The sequence below is a fragment of the Sarcophilus harrisii genome, chromosome 4, assembly GCF_902635505.1.
Source record: "Sarcophilus harrisii chromosome 4, mSarHar1.11, whole genome shotgun sequence".
NCBI classification, from domain to species: Eukaryota; Metazoa; Chordata; class Mammalia; order Dasyuromorphia; family Dasyuridae; genus Sarcophilus; species Sarcophilus harrisii.
Window position 1 is genome coordinate 349,883,913 of NC_045429.1, and position 20,652 is coordinate 349,904,564.

General features: G+C 33.6%; 1 protein-coding gene across 2 annotated transcripts in view; it reads left to right on the forward strand.

Moving 5' to 3' along the window:
- Window positions 1-20,085, forward strand: part of RAD51C (RAD51 paralog C) — a 70,539-nt gene extending 50,454 nt beyond the window's left edge. Inside the window, exons 8-9 of one of the 2 annotated variants that reach the window (XM_023502141.2) lie at window positions 3,947-4,010; window positions 18,622-20,085. In XM_023502141.2, coding sequence (XP_023357909.1) covers window positions 3,947-4,010; window positions 18,622-18,723 — 166 coding nt within the window. In that variant the 3' untranslated portion in view covers window positions 18,724-20,085. The remainder of the gene's footprint in view (window positions 1-3,946; window positions 4,011-18,621) is intronic. The other variant, XM_012548060.3, reaches the window with a different exon arrangement.
- Window positions 20,086-20,652: the final 567 nt, after the last annotated feature.

Consider the following 20,652-nt stretch of genomic DNA (forward strand, 5'->3'; position numbering starts at 1 on the left):
AAAATATTGCCTAAACTTCTCAGATGTAGGTTATTCTGCAAACTGCAGCCTACTGTTTAACTGTTCCAAGGAATTCCCTGTGTAGCTGCTATGTAATAGCAATTTACCTCAGGCTATAATTAAATGTTCTCTAATAGAACAGCACCTAAGAAAAACTAAAAATAATTAAGAGGATCGTTGGTAGAGTTAGCTCTTTAACCAACTATAGGACCAAATTATTTCTGGTATTGGAAGTTATTAGTGAGTGGATGGGTGTACATATAGGGTAAGTAAATGTTTTTGTTTCTTTAAATTGAAGTTGTTCATGAACAAAATATAGCTTATAAAAGATATAAGATGAACCTGAGAATAATTTTTTCAATTATTTTATTGATTTTTTTTTTTAACATTGCTCTCAGTTTCCAGTAGCATTCACTGTTTCAGGTTCATGGGACTAATTTCAGGTGTCAAAAAAAAGCTTTTCTCAGCATTTAACAATGAATGCTCTGCCTCTTTAAATCAGTAGTTATATGGTAAATATTACCATTACACTACTAAAAATTGGAATCAAAATCTAACATGCAACTCATATAAATTCTAGTGAGATTTATTGAATGATATAAATTATTGTGGAAAAGAGTAAGCCCACTGGATTGCAGATAATTAGCCAGTGAAAGGAGAATGAATGAGCCAGTGGTTCCCTTTGATACTAGATAAAGAGCATCTTCTAGCCCTGCAAAATTTCTTCAAATCCTACCCCAGTTTTTTCCATTTATACCAGTATCTAAATAAGGGACCAAGATGAGTCTATTGCAGCAATGCAGTCTGAGGTTGTAGTGTTCCTGTTAGTGGAAAAAGCCTTATTAGGCCATATCAGTGCAAGTAGCCTTCTTTTTTTGGCTCTTAATTTTCACTGAGAGCTAATTGGCCAGAGCTCCTGTATGTAGTAATTCCTAGACAGCTTTTTTCATATCTATGTTTGGTCTTTAACCTTTAACAATCTCACATGTAAGAGGCCTCTTGTCTGAGGGAAGATCTAGAATGAAATGGTTTTTATAAATAACTAAGGTAGAAGAATAGTGACATTGGGAGAAGCTACTGTCATATTAGTATAGGAATGATTACTTGTATAAAGTTACATGACATGGAAATTTAAAAAAAAACCTGCTAGACCTTGAGCATCTAAAGTTATGAGGCTAAATCCAGCTATGCTTCAAAGGTTCTTCATTTTTTATTTATTATTATCTCTTAATATACACATGAAAAATGACAACAAAGTATATTTAATTAAAAAGTTTGTTTTGTTTTTACTTAAGAATGAAATCTTCATACTTTAACATGTTTAACATGTATGAGACTGACCTGCTATCTAGGGGAAGGGGTGGAGAGAGGTAAGGGAAAAGTTGGAATAGAAGTACAAGGGAAAATGTTGTAAAAAATTACCCATGCATGTGTTATGTCAATAAAAAGCTATAATTAAATATATATATATATATATATAATCAAGTAAAATAAATTCCCATATTGGCCACATCTGGAGAAAAAAAGAAAGAATGAAATCTTGACAAATAGGAATTACAATTGCAGTTTCATTTTATACATTAGTAGTATCGCAAACTATAGGGTGAGTAATAGCAGTCAAAAAAGGTAGTGGTAAATGACCAAGAAAACCCACCTAGAACACTTTTGGTCTCTCTGCTCCCCCTAAGAAACACCTCCTCTTGTAACAAAAAAGTATAGTTAAGCAAAAGAAACCCATACATTACTTATATCTTATGTATGTTTTTATGTATTCCACCAGTTCACCATCTTTTCTAGTTCTCTGGATTCAAGATTTGTTACTGCATTAATGTGATGTATTTTAATGTTCTTTTACGTTAGCATTATTGTAGTGAGCCTTAGAAACGTTGAGGAAGGATTAGAATATTGTGATGGTATGGTTATGTTAGGGGAAAAAAAGAAAAATCTTTCATTAGTAGATTCAAAGTTTTCAAACTTTCCTACTTTTTCCAATGCTTATTATCCCTGTAATAATAGTTCTTTGGTGGCAAAAATTTTAAAAGTGTAAATCATTTTCCATTTTAATATTTGTTAAAATGTTATTTCCCATGGGTCAAGTTTTTTTCTCCAGTTTTTTCCACCAGTTTCTTTTGAAACTGTTGTATTGTGTTGTATTGATTATTTAAATCATTATTAGATTGAACAATTTTTAAATATTCTGCTAATTTTTTATCACCTTGTTTTCTGTGGCCAGAATACCTTCAAGCCTTTAAGAATGTGTGAGCACTTTTATGTTTTTAAAAAACTAGATCATTGTGTTTCACAGAATTAACCCTATACTTGCAGTAAATTATAAAGTCTGATCAGAGAAAAGACTTAGAAAAATGACTCTTTCTAGGTTAAGCAAAGAATTTAAATTTCTGAAAGTCACAAATATGTAAGTTTATGTTGACTGGTTTTTGTATGCAGATTTTTCAGTCTTTAAAAGTGCTTTACCTAAAGCATGATTAATGATGCTTTAGGGTCAAATTTTCCGAGTGATTTTTAAAAATTGTTTTTTATCTTGTGTGCCTTGTATACTGTGGGTTTTCTTACCATTTGCATATTCATAATATGAAGCAACGATCAGAATTTTACCTCTTTTTGCCAAGAGTATCAGGTGGTAGTGCTGGGTGATAAATCACACCCCCACACAGTATTTCATATGTGTGCTGTGCTTTAGAGCACAAACTGTGCTTCTGACTTGTTTCTTCCTGACCTAAACTATGTAGTTCAGCCATATGTTGTGTTTCATCCCAAATGTAGCCATTAGCTAAGAGATTTGTTTGATTTTTTAAATTGCTGAAATTCTGTGAGATCCCTGAAATGTAGATACCAAATGCAAAACTTTTTCTGTAATGAGGATTATCAAGGATTTTCACTCCAAATCAATTTTTTTATTTGATTTCAAGTTACATTTATAAAGCCTTTAAAGAGATTCACCTCTGTTTACATTTTTGTAGTAATTTTAAACTAAAAGTAGCCATAGAATGCTAGTATGAATTCTACCACCCTAATAGCTGTATGAACACAGGTAAGTCATTGATCCTCAAGTCAGTTTTTTTCTTCTGAAAGATAGTTTTGCTTATGTACTATATTTCAGGGTTGTGGTAGAGAATTATATTGAAATCACGGATGCAACATTATAGGAAGGTTTAAACATTTTTTTTCTTTTTCTTTTACATTATGGTCTTAAGGTGAACTGCTTTGTATTTTCCTGAATATTTAAAAAATAAAAAGAATTCTTTGCAAAAACACCTAGTTTCTAGTAACCTGAATTAGAACATAAGAATATTTAATTATGGTGCTGATTGAACATTCTAAAAGTGCTTGAAGAAAACAATATCAAAGGTAAACAGGAATTTAAATCACTCTTAATACAGTGAATATATTTAGAAGCAACTAAGTGGCTTTAAAAATAAAACCAAAAAAGAAAACCCCTCACTTCAAAGATTTTACTAGATAAAGTTATTTAACAAAAGTGTAATGATTTATTTCCTCAAACTGTTCTCAATTATATGCTATTCACATTGAGTCATGCACAGTGTCTAAACAATTACTGAAGTTCATTTGGAAGTGATACTTTTGAAACAATTACAATTTGTTAAAAGTTCACTTATCTTAGTTTGATAAGCAAGTATATTGTACAAGCCTATGTCCCAAAAAAGAAATACTTAAATGAATTATTTCTGCTTTTTAAATTTCAAGAGACAAAATTTTCTTATAATCAATTATTTAATCTTGATCAACTTATATATGTCTAATTAAAGGAAAGATTGTTTACTTTTTTAAGCTACTGTTTACTTTAGCAGTATCTAGAATTTTAGTTCAACACAGTTTAGAATTGTAGCATAAACCACTCTGTAAATTGAAATTGTTGTTTATCTTTACTAATTGAAATTGTATTTTTGTGTTTATTATTTCTAAGCAGGTTAGCAACACTGCATAAATCACCAAGCCAGAAGGAGGCCACAGTTCTATTTGACATAACGGTTAGTTCAATTTAGTGGGAATGAAAATTGTTGGTTGAATAGTTGTGTTGTCTAAAGAAAATTTTCATAAAATTGTTTCTTTTAATTCAGTAGACAGTAGTCTCTTTAGAAATAGCCTTTAACTCTGTCATATTATTTCTTCAAATAGTGTTACCCTTGCAGAATGTTTCAGTATTTCACAAGTAAATGAATTTATTTCTTCTTGAGATCTGTGGAAGAACTATTTCCCATTAAGATTTTAACGTGAACAACTTAAAATATCAGCATTGGTCTTGTTAGTCTATCCCTAGACAGTAGGCCTTTCAGTAACCATTAGTATAGCTACATTTACTAATATGACATTTGGAGAAGTATTTATTGAGGTATTTGGGGCCAAAATATGTATTTTTCCCCATGGCATAGACACAAATATTGATAACTTATTTGATTCTCATTTTTACCTTGAGTTAAAATTAAGAAAAGAAAGAATTTGAAGCCTGTTAATGTTAATGAATATATATGATACTATACTGATGTGTAACACCCTATCCTTTGAAAAACACTATATTGGACAGTTGTCTCCCAAAATGGGTCTGATTCACAGGGCAATTCGGTACAGAAGAAAAATGAAACTTTTTTAATTTAAAAAAAATTGAGCTTTACTAATATTTAAGTTATGGTTCAAAATTGGTACCGCGCTGTTCAGGCTGCATATCCCTTCTAGTATTCAGTATATTCTTAGGGAAGAATGGGAATGTACAATAAAGAAAGGCTAAACAATGTTTATTTGCTTTTGATGTATTGTAATGTATTGCTGTTTTATACATATCTCGTTAGGTAGACTTAAATGTGATTGTATATTTGGTTACATGTAATACATGTATTGCTGTCATAGCAGAGTGGCTATTATTTCTGTTCTAAGTGTAGGCTAATCTCCCTCTGTTAGAAGGTGAAGGCATTAGAATACTTATTCAGATTGTAAGAGAAAAGAGAATGTTCCTGAAGGAAATAAAATTGAGACTTCTTTGGGGGAAAAAAGGATTCAAGGTCACAGAGAGGAAAACTTGATCCTTTAAAGGATGTTGGGAATGGAAGTATATAACACAAGAAGAATAAGGGAAAGTAAAGGACAATTGTTCAGTTAAAGCTTAAAACAGATTTGAGATTCTTCCTGAATTTGGAGGAAAGCTGGATGCTCTGAGAAGGAAGTTCCTGCTTGTGCTCCCAAAAAATGGCATAGTAGAGCCATGCAATCTTTTAAAAAAAAAAGGAAGATCAGAAGAGGAAAAGATGATCAATAATAGAACCTGGTGATTCTTTGCTCAGAAGTGCTGATGCAATCCTTGGTCAACTTGATAAAAACTGCACGGAGGTCTTTTGTCTTCCTGGATCTAATGTACAAGACAGAAGAGAACCTCCTAAGGTTTATCAAACCATGTGACAACAACACATTTCAGATATGCATGGTAACACAAATAACACTTCCATAAGAAATCGAAAAAACATTGCCAACAATTATGAAGTCTTGGGCAAAAAACTGCAGACTAAATGGAGAAGTTCTGCACTGTTTTGAAGGAAAGGGAATTTGGGAAGTTAACCACCAATTAAAGTATCTAGGTGTTGCAGGATTGGAACTGCCAAGAAGTTAGGAAGACCTGAGTTTGAATCCTGCCTCAGATATTAGGTGTGTGACTGGACAAATCACTTAGCCTCCCTTTGCCTCGGTTTCTTCATTTATAAAAATGAGAATAATTGGACCAAGATATATATAGAGATGAAATATACCTGGCAAGAATTGGAGCACACCAGCACAAAATCTGGTAAGAATGTATTTGCCATATGTCTTGTAAATTAATCAAAAGGACTTTAAAAAGAATAGGAGAGAGGGAGTATGTATTCCCTCATTACATACTGTAGAGTAAGAGCTACAAAGAATGAAGAAGTAGAACAGCTTAGACTGTTACCTCCTAGAGTTTGTAACAGAGAAGTAATATACATATAGTTTGATATATATACCCTAGATTTGGGGAAAGCAGATTTCAAGGGTTCAGAGGATGGATTAAAAAGTTCATGGACTGCAGTGCCATGAAGAAGCCAGCCAGAAGAGTTGGGAGGGACTTAAGAATGCAATTCTGAAGACACAAAAGGAAATCAATTCTAATGAGAAAGGAAAATGGTATTTGTCTAAAGAGAAGGATATTGAAGCAGAGAAGTTCCCCAGTCAACTTTGATTTAGAAGTTTTGAGTATCTATGCCCTGTAAAAATAGTTTCAAGTGTTAAAGCTCAGAATGAGTTGAGGCTGATGAGGGACACCAAAAAAGCCTTTTTACTTGAGGTAGATGGAAACTGAATGAAACCTAACAACAGAAAGAAGTACAAATACCCATTCATACATTGGGTTTTTTTTTTTCTCTCTCTATAATAACCATGTATAACATAGAATGATAGAACCAATATTATCAAAAAGGAACACAGATCAGTGAGATCATTTATTGCAGCTGTCCTTGATGCATTCAGGCCCTCTGGCCCAGAGTAGCTATGTTCACAGGACCTGAAAGAACTGGCAGATGGGATCACTGTTGGTTTCAGTAAATACTTGAATGCTCATCAAAAAAAAGGAAGAGTAATCAAGATTGGACAAGGGAAAATGTCCTCATTTTTTTTTTTAAGAACTTGCAGATAATAAATAGCTTCATTTTGAAGCTTGGAGAATATTCTAGAATGTATCATTAAAGAGATGGTTGGTGAATTCTAGATAGAAAAGCAGTGTTTACAAAGAACTCACTGAGCTTTATCCAGAACAGGTCCTGCCAAACCAATCTTATATCCTGTTTTGGACAGTATTAAACCCTAAATAAGAAAAATGTCATCTTTATAATTTACCTAGGTTTTGGCAAAGCTATTGATAAAATATCTGATTTTCATGGAGAGAATGGAGCGATAGATTTGATGAGAATACACCTACAACCATTCGAATGCTTGGATTCATAGAGCTATTGTTGGAAGTTCAATGTAACTTTGATTGGAGGCCCCCATAGACTTTTCCAGAGATTTCTGTTTGTCATTGTGTTGTTTTAATATTATTAATGATATTGATTCAGGCATAGATGTATATGTGTTTGTCAGTTTTTCAGATGACACAAAAAAAAACAGTTCACTAAATGGAAGTGTCAGAGTCCCAGAAGATCTTGAAAACATTCTCCTGATTCTAATTAAAGTTGAAATTCTCTAGGGATGAGTGTAAACGTCTTACACTCATATTTAAAAAAATCAATTTTGAAACTAAAAAGGGTGTTATAGTTAAAAAAAAAACCAAGAACAGTTGTTATGAAAAAGTTCAAAGTGCAATGTGAGTTGGTTGTGTGATGAAGCAACAAAAAAAAGCTAATGCAATCTTGGACTACATTGGAGATACTCCTCTTCCAGGAATAGAGAGATAATCATCCCACTGTATCATGCCTCGTTAGACCTCTGGAATACTGTTCAGTTCTGGGCCCCCACTTTAAGAAAGACTAAATTGTTCAGAGAATAACAACAAGGATAATGAAGGGCCTTAAATCCAAGTCACATCAGGTTGCAGGAACTAGACATAACCTGAAGAAGAGAAGACATGAGAGATATCTTCACCTATGTGAAGGTGTGTGATTTAGAGGAAACAAATTGTTATGTTTGTCCATAAAGAATTACTAAGAGCAGTGGAAGTTGCAAAGAGACTGGTATAGGATGGAGTCAGGAGAAATTTCCCAACAATTTGAATTGTCCAAAAGTGGAATGGGCTAACCGAGAGAGGTGGTAGTTTCCTTTCTCTTGGGGTCTTCAAAGACTTTATAGATGATCACTTGTCAGAAAGGTAAAAATAGAAATTCCTTTTGTGTACCAGTTGGATTAGGTGTCCACTGAAGTTCCTTACAACTTTCAGATTCTATGATTCATAGATTATATTATCCAGTTTTAATTAAACTAACACTCTCAAAGCAGACATGTAATTTAAGAAGATTCCTACAAAGAGAACACAGATTAGAATATTATTGGTATAAGTACACATGAATTATAAGAAAATGGCAAATATGATACTTCTATCAGCATAAGCTCTTTGCTACATTAGAATACACTGATGATCTAATTATATGTATTTTGACTTATTTTATTAAATATTTTCCATTTAAATGTTTAAAAAAGAACAGTTATTTTTTAAAAATTGAATCCCAAATTCTCTTTCTCTCACATGCCCCTTCCCCATTTATTGAGAAGGCAAACAATACATCGGTTATATATGTGAAGTCATGCAATACATTTCTATATTTGCTGTTGCAAGAACAGCAACAACAAAACCCACATATATACACAGAAACCCCCAAGAAAGATAGTTTGTTTTTTTAAAGTATATATAAATCTGCACACATATTGCATCAATTCTCTCTCTGGAGATAGATCGTACTTTTCATCATAGATTCTTTGGAATTGCCTTGGTTCATAGTAGCTAAGTCTTTCACAGTTTGATCATCCTTACAATATTGCTGTTACTGTACAGTGTTCTAGTTCTGCTCATCTCATTTTGCCTCAATTCATAAGTCTTCCCAGTTTTCCAGAAATCATCCTGCTCATCATTTCTTATATGTGACAGTTTGTTTAGTTATTCCCCATTGATGGGCATTCCTTCAATTTCTAATTCTTTGACACCAGAAAAAGAATTGCTATAAATATTTTTGTTACAGAAGGTGCTTCTTCTTTTCTTTGGTCTCTTTGGGATGCAGAGCTAGTGATGGGATTGCTGGGTCAAAGGATATACACAGTTTTATAGCTCTTTGGGCATAGTTTCAGATTGTCTCTTTGGGCATAGTTTCAGATTGTCTTCCAGAACTGGGTTTAAACTTTTTCTACTAGCAACCCAATCTCATCATAAATCTGAGCTGAGGTATTTCTGGCAGTGTTTGTGCATGCATAGTATAAAGTACACATGTTGTATATTCAGAACCAAGGCACAATGCAGCATGAGCAAGCACTGTCAGAAACACCTTGGATTCATTACATGTTTGATTTTGAATTAATTTCTGATCATTGCATTCAGAAATATTGCCAATTTTTTTGTGACCCCTACATAACACAGCTACACATGGGGGTACAACCCACAGTTTTTAAGAAACTTTGCTGCAGAATGGTTGGGCCAATTCACAACTCCAACAGGGTCCCAGTTTTTCTTTTTTTTTTTTTTTTAATTTAATAGCCTTTAATTTACAGGATATATACATGGGTAACTTTACAGCATTAACAATTGCCAAACCTCTTGTTCCAATTTTTCACCTCTTACCCCCCCCCCACCCCCTCCCCTAAATGGCAGGATGACCAGTAGATGTTAAATATATTAAAATATAACTTAGATACACAATAAGTATACATGACCAAAACATTATTTTGCTGTACAAAAAGAATCAGACTCTGAATTATTGTACAATTAGCTTGTGAAGGAAATCAAAGATGCGGGTGTGCATAAATATAGGGACTGGGAATTCAATGTAATGGTTTTTAGTCATCTCCCAGAGTTCTTTTTCTGGGTATAGCTAGTTCAGTTCATTACTGCTCCATTAGAAATGATTTGGTTGATCTCGTTGCTGAGGATGGCCTGATCCATCAGAACTGGTCATCATCTAGTATTGTTGTTGAAGTATATAATGATCTCCTGGTCCTGCTCATTTCACTCAGCATCAGTTCGTGTAAGTCTCTCCAGGCCTTTCTGAAATCATCCTGTTGGTCATTTCTTACAGAACAGTAATATTCCATAATTTTCATATACCACAATTTATTCAGCCATTCTCCAACTGATGGACATCCATTCAGTTTCCAGTTTCTAGCCACTACAAAAAGGGCTGCCACAAACATTCGTGCACATACAGGGGTCCCAGTTTTTCTGCCAACATCTCCTGTAGTTGTCATTTTCCTTTTCTGTAACTTTAGCCAATTTGATAGGCATGAGGTAAAAATTCAGTTTTTAATTTATATTTTTTAATCAGTAGTGATTAAAAATATTTTTTCATTTGATTTTTGATAACTTTTACTGCTTCTGAAAAAAGGCCTGTTTATAACTTTTGACCATTTATAAATTGGGGAATGGTCAGCCAATTTTTTTAAATTATCAAAATTATATGAATTTATATCCTCTAGCATGCATTAAGATAACAGTTAAAAAAGCATTTTTTTAAATAAAATTTTATTGAAATTTTTTGTCACCTAAATAATATATTTTTTAAAAGAAGAAAAATCAGCAAAATAAGTTACATCAAAAAAAATCCAAAAATATACTTAATGTTCCACATTTGTTAACCTACTTCTGCAAAGGAGTCTTCTTATATGTATTCTTTAGAACTATGCATGTTCTTTTTTAATTCTGTAATGTTCACTTTCTGTTATTTTGCGGGTTTTTTTCCCTGTTTATGTCCTTGTAATTAATGTTTATATTGCTTTTCTTGCTTCCAATTCCCAATGTATCAGTTCATTTAGGTCCTTTGTGCCTTTCCATTTTCATCATATTTACCATTTTTTAAAATTACATTCATGTTACCTCAGTCTTTTTCAGCTATTCACTGATCAATGGTTATTCCAATTTTTTGTTATCAAACAAAATCACTACTATAAATATTTTTATTTATGGGGGCTTCTTATTCATAAAGTCCTTTGGGTATAGTATGCTTTATAGTGGAATATTTGGGTCAGAAAGTATGGATATTTTAACTACTTCATTTGAATAATTCCAAATTGCTTTCCATAATGGTTGTATTGCTTAATAGGTTCACCAACATTGTATTAGGGTTCCTTTTTATCCCTTGCACCTCTAACTTCTCCTTTTGTCCTTTTTGCCAGTTTGTTATATGTGTTGGGAATCTTCACATTTGTTTTGATTTGCATTCACAACATTCTTTCATATCGTTATTAGTAGTTTACAACTCTTATTTTGAGACTGTTTGTTCAAATCCTTTGGCCACTTAAATATTGAGGATAAAATAAGCACTCGTGTTCAAAGCAGATATTAGCTAATATAATAGAATATGCTATAAAATAAGCAAGATATTTAAAAACCAAGCCTCTCTTGCCAAAAGTGATATTAGCGTGTCACCCTGTAAAAATTCATTTCAGTATACTTGGACACAAACTTTTCTGTCCCAATTAAAAATTTTGCAAACAAGAGTTTTTAATGCATTTTGATTTTTAAAAAATTTATAGATTCACTTCATAGAAGAGGAAAATTTAATAGCCAGATATCAACAAAAATTGGTGAGTGAATATGTAAAATGAGTATGTTTTAGTAAGTGTAGTTAATTATGATGTACTTCTACATGTCTTTGTGAGATATAGTTTGGCCATGGCAGTCATTAAAACTATAACAATATAAATCAAACTTTGAATCATATCTTTGAATTATGGTATGAAAGTAAAACTAAGATTTTTGAAAGTAATTAAGCTTGTCCAATTATTCTTTTTCCTAAAAAAAAAATATGAAGCAAAAAGACTGTTTTGTTCCATTTGTAAAAAAAATTAAATAAAATGAAGTTTATCTTATTTCCTCTTTATCTCATCTTTTTAAAATGCTTTTGTATATGTTAGCTGACTACAGCAGTGAGAGTTTGAGACTCATCCAAGGTCACACAGCCAGGATATGTCAGAGGTACAACTTGAATCCTCAGTCTTTCTTGATTTTGAGACTAGTTCTCTACTGAGCTGTACTCTCTCTCCAAAAAAAACAATTTACAAATAAATAAGCATCTATGGAGAGAGCATGATGCATTTTCTTTTACTGAGACCACTGTGGTAGTGGTCTTATAACTTAAGCTTATTTTTTTTTCCAAGCAAGTGTTAAAAAATGTCACTTCCTAAGAAATAAAAATGAAGAATTAATGTAATTATAAGTACTACTTTACCTACTTGAATTTTCTAGGGGACTTTTATTGAAAGTTTTACCAAACACTACAATTTTAACTCCAGTGCCTCAACTATGGATTTTCAAACATTCTAGAATAAAAAATTGTATAGATCATAAACATTTTCCAATTATATTTTAAACTGGTTCAAGCTATACTTGGGAGTTTGAAACCTCTCTTCTAAAATATCAGTAGAATTGCAGTCTGCATCAGTGGAGGGAATACTAACCATTGAAATCAGGTTCTTTAAAAGAATGTGCTAATCAAGTATTTATCAGGTACTGTACTAGGTGCTGGCACATAAGTACAAAGAATATAACAATTCTTACAAGAAGTTTATGTATTCTGGAAAGGTGATAGTAAGGATTGCTAAGTACATACAGAATAACAATAAAGAGAATACATGGTCATATAAGAATGAGGGTCCTAGCAGTTGAAAGGAATAGAGGAAGTTTCCGAGGGTTGTACTTAAGTGCTTCTTGAAGAAGGAGGGTTTCTTTGAGGTGGCCAGGAGACGATCATCCATTCTAGCCATGAAGGAAAGTCAAGGAAAAGGCATGTATCCTAGAGATGTAGTGTTCTGGGTGAAGAACAACAAAAAATTCATTTTGGCTGTAGCACAGAAAAAGAAGAATTTATAATGATGTCAGAAAGATTGTGAAGACTTTTTTAAAAAATTAAACAGGAAAAATTGTATATGTTTATAATGGAATATTAAGTCATAAGAAGTGAGGAATTAGATTATGTCAAAGATAAATGGAAAGATTTGTTTGAACTGATGCATAGTGAACATTTTCTACTATGAATCAATATTATAAAAAAAACAATTTTGAATACTTGTATGAAATTGATAAACAACAAAATGAACAGAAGCAAGAAAACAATTTATATAAAATTTATATATTATTTATATTTATATATTTATTTTATTTATTAATATAAATATATTTATAATAACAATTGATAAATAATAATATAATAATATAACTAATATAATAATTAATATGCTATATTAATAATAAATAGATATATTTATATATTATAAAAATATATATAAAATATAAAACATTTAAACAAACAACTTTGAAAGCTGTAGGAACTCTGACTTTCCATGATTCTTAAGGATTAATGATATAACATGATGCCCATTTCGTGACAAAACAAGGATGTATTTATAGATGCCAAAGGAGATGTGTGTATGTGCATTGACATAATATAGTTTTATGTTGTTGTTTGTCGTTTTGTTTTTGTTTTTTGACAAGGCAGTCAAGGTTAAATGACTTGCCCAGGATACACTTAGTAAGTATCAGTGTCTGAAGCCCAATATTAACTTAAATCCTCCTGACTCCACGGCTATGCTGTATCCACTGCACCACTAAGTTACTCCTATAGAATTTTTTTCTGGGTCAGTTGGGGTTAAATGACTTGCCTAGGGTCACACAGCTAGGAAAGTGTTAAGTGTCTGAGATCAAATTTGAACTCAGGTCCTCCTGACTTCAGGGGTGGTGCTCTATCAACTACACCATCTGGCTGCCCCAGATTTTTAATAATGTATTTATTTATTTATTTAACATAACTAATGAGGCAGTTTGTTTTGCCTGACCATGCATATTTATTACAAGGAATTTGTTTTCTTAACTTTTTTCCCCAGTGGAGTAGGTAGTGGGAGGGAGAGAAAATAGATTTTTAATTAAAAAGTAAAATTAAAAGTAAAAAAAAAAGAAAGTTGAACAGGAGTTTGTATTTGGTAAGAGAGGCAAACGGAAGCTAGTGGAGTTAATTCAGTAAAGGAGTGACATGGTCATATCTGCACCTGAAAGGAAATCCCTTTGGTAGTAGTATAGTAGATGGATTGAAATGGAGAGAGACTTAAGGCAAGAACAGTTAGGAATCTGTTATTCTACCTGAGAGATGAGGTAGAGCTACTTTAGGGTAATAACTGTGAGTACAAAGGATTCAGATAAAAGGTGTTATAGAGACAATTGAATGAAAATGTGGGCTAAGGAAGAATAAATGCTGCATTGAGTTTAGTCTCCTATGAGTAATTTTGCAGTTTTTAAGGTGGGTGTTTTGTTGTGTGGGGTTTGTTTTTAGATTTCTTTTTCCCCCTTGGGTTTTTCTTTTCTTTTCTTTTTTGCACTCTAATGAACTGTGAAACATGGTAAGAAATTATTAAACTTATTTGTTTGTGTTAATATTTTGAAGGAGATTCTACAAGTGTTGTACAAAGCTCTTGTAGAAAAACCATTCACAAATAGTAGCATTTTAAGTTAGAAGGGATCTAGTTTGACTTATTTCTAACCCCACCAAGAACATGGGGGTAGATATACCCCCCACTATAAACAACATATCCACTAAGGAATCATCCAACCTCTACTAGAAGACCTCCAATGAGTGGGGAACTTGTTAACCTCCTTCCACCCACCTCCAAAGCCTTTTTATGAATACGTTTTATGTACCTTTGATTGCTTGGAATCTTTTGTTCATGTCCTAATTCCCGTCTTCCAGATTGCCTCCTTTGTTCCTAGCTGTGATCTCTGGGCCCAAAAAGAGCAAGTTTATTCCCTCTTCCACATGATAGCCCTTCAAATACTTGAAGAAATATGCCAGGTTTTGAGTCATCTCTTTTTTACGCTAAACATATCCACTTTTCAAAAAATGAGCCTCAGATTGTATATACGCAAGTCCCTTCATCATCCTGGTTACTCTCTGAACAATTTCCAGCTTATCTTTTAAGCTCTGGTGATCACAACTCAGCATGATACTCCAAATGTGGCTTGACCATAACAGTATATAGAAGGACTGTCTTCTGTTTATTCCAGGAAGCTATTCTCAGTGTAGCCTCAAACCTCATCAGTTCTTTTGGCTATCATATCACACTGATTAACTCATATTGAACTTCTCCACCAAAACCACCAGATCTTTTTCAGATAAACTGCTACCTAAAAAATGTTTTTCCCATCTTGTTTTTGGGAATTCAATTTTTGGAACTCAAGTACAAGAGCCAGTAAGAATTTTTTTGGCTCTTGGTTGTCATCCAGCACCTTTCTTCACAATCTTGTTTGCCAATTTGATGAGCAAATTCTGATTTACTAACTCATTTAATTTAGTTATTAGGAAGCAAGATGAAAAACAGGTTTTTAAGTTTGTTTCTGGTTTTGTTTTTTTAGTGCCTAATTTTTATTTTAAATAATTTTCTTTTCCCCCCCCATTTCATGACTTTTAAAGTTGAGCTGTTTTGGGGGGGGGGGATACAGGGGTCACTTCCAAGCTTATTGTGCAACTTTGAGCCTTGGTTTTGCTCACAGCAGGAGCTAGCCCGACCTAATCCCTCCTGTTGTTGCCTAGTTTCCTGGGCTGGCAATTTGCCCTCTGGATTGAGGTTACTCCATTAATCTATTCTGCTACTATTTTAATGAGCCTGAATTAAGGGTCTCTATTGCAGATCTTCTGTGATTAAGACCCTCCCACTTGCTTTCCCAGACAACTTGTGAGTCAGGCTGCACACCCCTTTCATTCCAGTGAGACTGACCTTTATTGAAGTTCTTCCAGTCTATCTTGAGCTGGAAACTTGTTTTATTCTGTCTCTTCATAGGTTCTTTTGTTTCAGACTCTGTTCAGAGGCTTGGTTTCATGTGGTTTTCGAAGGAAACTAGGAGAGCTTGAGGAGGAGTTTCCTGGCTTCTGTCCGCCCTTTTGGCTTCACTCTTTTATGCCTTTCTCTTTGAGATTTTACTTATTTCAGTTTTATTTCCTCCTACTTATATACTTTTCTTCTCCCTCCCCCCCAAAAAAACCTTATTCTTTTCAAGTTCTGGTCATTAAGGTTTTTAAAAATTTGTGTGAGTGTCCTTTTCCAAAAAAGATTTCTCTCACTGTTCATTAATGGATATTCATTATGTTCATTATGTCTGTCTATTGTAGACCCTCATGATTTCATGATCCCTATAATTATCAGAATTTCCCAAGATCTCAGTTCATTTTAGGCTTTCCCCCTTAACAGTTTCTGCCATTACCTAATAGAACTTACCATAAGGCTTCCTAGAGGACTGGGCCTCAAAGTAAGTCCTCTTGGTCCTCCCCTGCCTCCCTAATAATGCAGTGTAGTACTAATATATATCTTTCTTCAGTTATCTTTTTCCTTATCTGTCAAAGTTTCCCTAGGTTGATGCCCTCCTTGTTTCTTCAGGTTCCAGTTGCCCCCATGAGTTCCAGATTCCCCTTCTTCCAAGGTATAAGTAGCATTTTCAAACACCAAATCCTATAGGCAATATCCAGCACAAAATCTCCACCTCTATTCACCCTTACAAGCATTCATTAGTGGAATTCCTTTCCACTACCAAAACAAAGCCTCCTTCCTTTTCCCCACATACTTTAATCTTTTTCCCTTCTTTACCCACTCCCCTGGAAGCTTTTATCTTACTGAGATAACAGAAGTCACCTTTCCAACATTGCTTCAGTTTGTTCCAGGACATAATAGATTCTTCTGAATCTCCATACTCTCTTACCCTTCTCTACTTTAGGTATCCATCTTCTCCTGTTATAATGTAAGCCCACAAAAACAAAAATTTGATTCATTTGTACTCCAATGTTGTTGGACAGTGACTGTGGTGTTGCCCAATTCTTTCCATAATGCACCAGACCCACCTTTTAACTGTTAACCTCCACCAAAATTCTGCCTTTTCTTCTGTTTCCTTTTGTACATTTGGAAAGAAATGTCTTGCTGGTCTCTTTGCTACCTGTTGTTTTTTCTGTCTCTAACTGCATTTCTATTGTTTGAGGTGTTTTTAGAAATAAATAATCTCTTTGGTTCTGGTTTTCTTTTTAGGAATGTTTCAAAATCCTCTTTATTTCTGAACTTGCATCTTTTTTCATTTATGAATACGTTCACATTTGTAGGGTACATTAATTATCCCAAGCTCCATTGCGTTTGTGAATACATTTTATTCTCTTACATTTTCTGGTGGTCTAGAATAGTCTTGTGTTCTTTCATTTTTTGTTATCTTGAAGTGTTGGGTTTTTTTTTTTTCCTAGAGATAATCTTTGAATTCTTTCCATGGTTATTTCATTTTCCATATTCAGAAGTTCTAGGCAGGTTTTTTTTGTTATTTTATGTATTATGATCTTTTTTTTTTTTTTTTGGTCATATTATGTTCTTCTGGTAGATACATGATGTTTAGATTGTCTCTACACATCCTGTCTTTAAGAGCAGTATCTTTTACTTACATAGTGAACATATTTTCTTTTAATGCTATTCATTCTTTTTTGATTCTCTTCTATGTGATAGTTCTTGGCTTCTGTATTCTGAATCTCTTGTTCTCTCCTGTTTCTTTGGAGAGACATGCAATTGATTTCCAATTTTTCTATTCTGCCTCTTATTTTTATTCTGTAAACCATAAATTCTGCTTTCAGAAACAGGAATTCCCCTTTCCGTTTTGTGGGGGGAAAGGGGGAGGAAAGAATGTTTCTAACTGGTCTTAGGAATATAGAGTATTATGATTCTGTATTCTCATTCCACAGAATCCTCTGTTTTATCAAGTGTTGAAATTGTTTGCCTTTGTTCTATAGTTTATTCATAAGTGTCTGAATTTGTTTACTAGATCTGTAGATGAAATTTGTTTTTAATGTTTTTCCTGTTTTTGCACTTGGTCTTTGAGTTTTCTTCTTTCTGAGATCTATGGTAATTTCGTCTTCCTGTCTCCTTGCCTCCTTGCCTCCTCCCTGTTTTCCCCTATTTCTCACTTTCTGACTGTTAACTGGTAGTTTCCTTGGGAGTTGGATCTCAAACATCCCATTCTCTTTCCATACTGGGCAATTCATAGTTTACTGGTGTAGACTTGAGGCAGCTCAAGTGACTTTTGGGTGGGGAGAATTGGCCCAAGCTAGAGGCTAAGCTTTTTCCCTTAGGCTTCACAACCCCTACATACAGTGTGTGGTCTAGGTGGCCTATTTCACTTCCTGTGTTTCTCCGTTCTCTGGCCTGCACTGGCATTTCAGGGCTCTGTAGCACTGGTGCTTTAGGTTTGTTTGTTGCAGTGTTGGCTTGCTGTCAAAGTTCCTGGCAGGCTTTTGCTCCTGGAGGGCTGTCACTGCACTGGCCTGTCTCTCTTAGCTCAACTTCCATAGCCTGTAGCTAGGGTTTCCAGAACACAAAGGGCTAAGGTGGCCTGAGTGTGAGGTTAGCTTTTACTGCTAGTCCATGTGTTGGGTCGCTTCTGTTAGTGTGGCTTCATTGCTGGTAGCCTGGGAGCTGGGAAGGTAGGCTGAGTAAGCTCAGAATAGGTGTCATTTCATAAATTTTTTTTTTCCTTTTTGTATTCTGGGTGTCCTGGACCATGGCAACAGCTGAAAGTGTTTTATCTTTGAAGCATAATTTATATTTTGGAGAACTTTGAGATTGTGGGGTTCAGAGAATAATGTCTGGTCCTTTATCTTATTTGCCCTTATGGTTTCCAAAACAAAGCAATTTAGTAAAATAAAGGTGAAAATTGTTGTTATAATTTATTTTACTGCATTCTAATATTTTTTCTTCTCCATATTTCTTCTAAATGGCTTAGTCCCAGTGCTTAAGAATTAGAGCAAAAATGAGGATAGTATTCATTTACAGCTATAATGATAATAGCAAAGATCTCTTCTACTTATAATGCCCTTTGACTGTTGGCAATATGAGAGCATATTTCTTAATTTCATGTTTTTAAAACCAATTTGTTTTTATTTGCAGGCCCAAGGTTTTCGCGATGTAGTTGTTCCTTCATCATTATCTCCAGTGGAACCTTCAGTGAATCCCCGAAAGCGGTCACGAGAAACAAAGGAAGAAAAATAGTATTTTAAAGATTTTGCATCTTGCATTGCAGAAAAAAGTTGTAAAGACTATTGTATATAAGGGCAGGGCACAGTTTACATAGTAAATATTTTAAACAGTCATAAAATGACATTACCAAATATTTATAAATCATTTATTAAAAACATTTGTATAGAATATACTCAAGCAATAAAATAGTTGTAAACATTAAAATACATAAAAATATGTACATAGTAAGTTAATATTATTAACTTGGAGCTTTTATAAAATAATTCATACTCTACCCACCTCTTTATTGACACCTGTTGGTTATTAAAGTTATCTCAGTAATACATTATACATAAATATCTCTTCTCTATCTGATTGCATCATAAATCTTCTAATTAGGTATGATTTGATAATACTTCCACCTGATTTTATCCTTGACAGAGCAGGATCATTACCAGGAGTCTTATCTTCTAACACTCAGTGAGACATAATATATATTAAAATCTTTTTGACCCTCAAGTTGTACTATTCTCTGAGTACTTAAATTTCTTTCCTGCTGTGGTGTGCTGGCTCATCTCTAGTGTCCAATAATTTTGTTGAATTGAATAATTGTGGCAATGCATTATGGTCTAGTCCTACATTTAAAAGTATGGTTGTAGATCTAAATCTGTAACTGTGTTTAAATATAGCTTTAGGTGGCATCATGTTTATGGTGGCAGTACCTCGATGATAATATCAGGGGAAATTTTTGTTTAATTATCTTTTCCTTCAACATTTCTTTGCCAAAGCATTAGGCATTGTTTAAAGCAACAAATACTAACCTTGTATTATCACTCAGTAAAATGAATATGAGGGCCCTCCTTAAAAAAATACAGACATGTAGAAGTCATTAAAGTTTATCAGTAGAACTAGTGAATCACTAATTTCATTGAATGTTTCACTGTGGCACCAGGGAGCAACTATTAAAAGCCATAATGACACTATCGTTGCTTAATTTTCATTTAATTAACTTTTGATAAATTATAGAATAACAACACATGATAATATCGCTGTTTAGATTGCAGTTGTCATTGAGCCATTAAGAAAATGAACCTGACTGAATCATGTTTCATAATTTTTCCCTCTTATTCCCAAACAAAAACTAGCCTTTTCTACTGCCTATTTCCTTCTCCCTCTCCTTTCCTCATCCCAAATTGAGAAAATAAGAAGACCCTCTTACAACCCCATGTGTAATAAAGCAAAAACAAAAATTTCACATTTCTTTTTTAAAAAATCATCTTGATTTAGCATTCTGAGTCTATCCCCTCTTGTCAGGAGGTAGACAGCAGGTTTCATCATGAATCCTCAGTTATTGTAATTGATAATTGTGTTGATCAGAATTCCCAAGTTTGGGATTTGTTGTACTTTTTAAAATTTACATGAATGTATCAGAATTATGATTATTATGGAATAGCTAGATGGCTTAGTGGATAGAATGCTAGACCTGTAGTCAGACAGATCAGAGTTTGAATGTGGCCTTAGTAGTTCTGTGACCCTGGGCAAATCACTTAATTTCAGTTTGCCTTAATCCACTGGAGAAAGAAACCACTCCAATGTATTTGCCAAGAAAATCTCATGGACAATTTTGGCTCTGTCTAATTTCCTCTCCCCTCCTTTCATCTTTTCCTTCTACTTGAATGTACCCAACTGTGTATATTCCTTCTTTTGACCAGTGCAGTTAAGATTCATCTCAGCCACTCCCCACTCCCTTACTCTCTCCTCTTTGCTTATAGATATATCTACTCATTATTTTCCCTAACACTTCTTTCCCCTGCCACCACCTCTCACAATGTTTTCCTCTATCTTTTTTTTCTCCATTCTTAAGATCAAGACATAACAGAACCACTCCCAGGCCTTTTCTAATTTGTTCTTCAATTTTTGTCCAAGTCTGTGACCTCATTTGAGTCTTCTTTGCAAAGATAG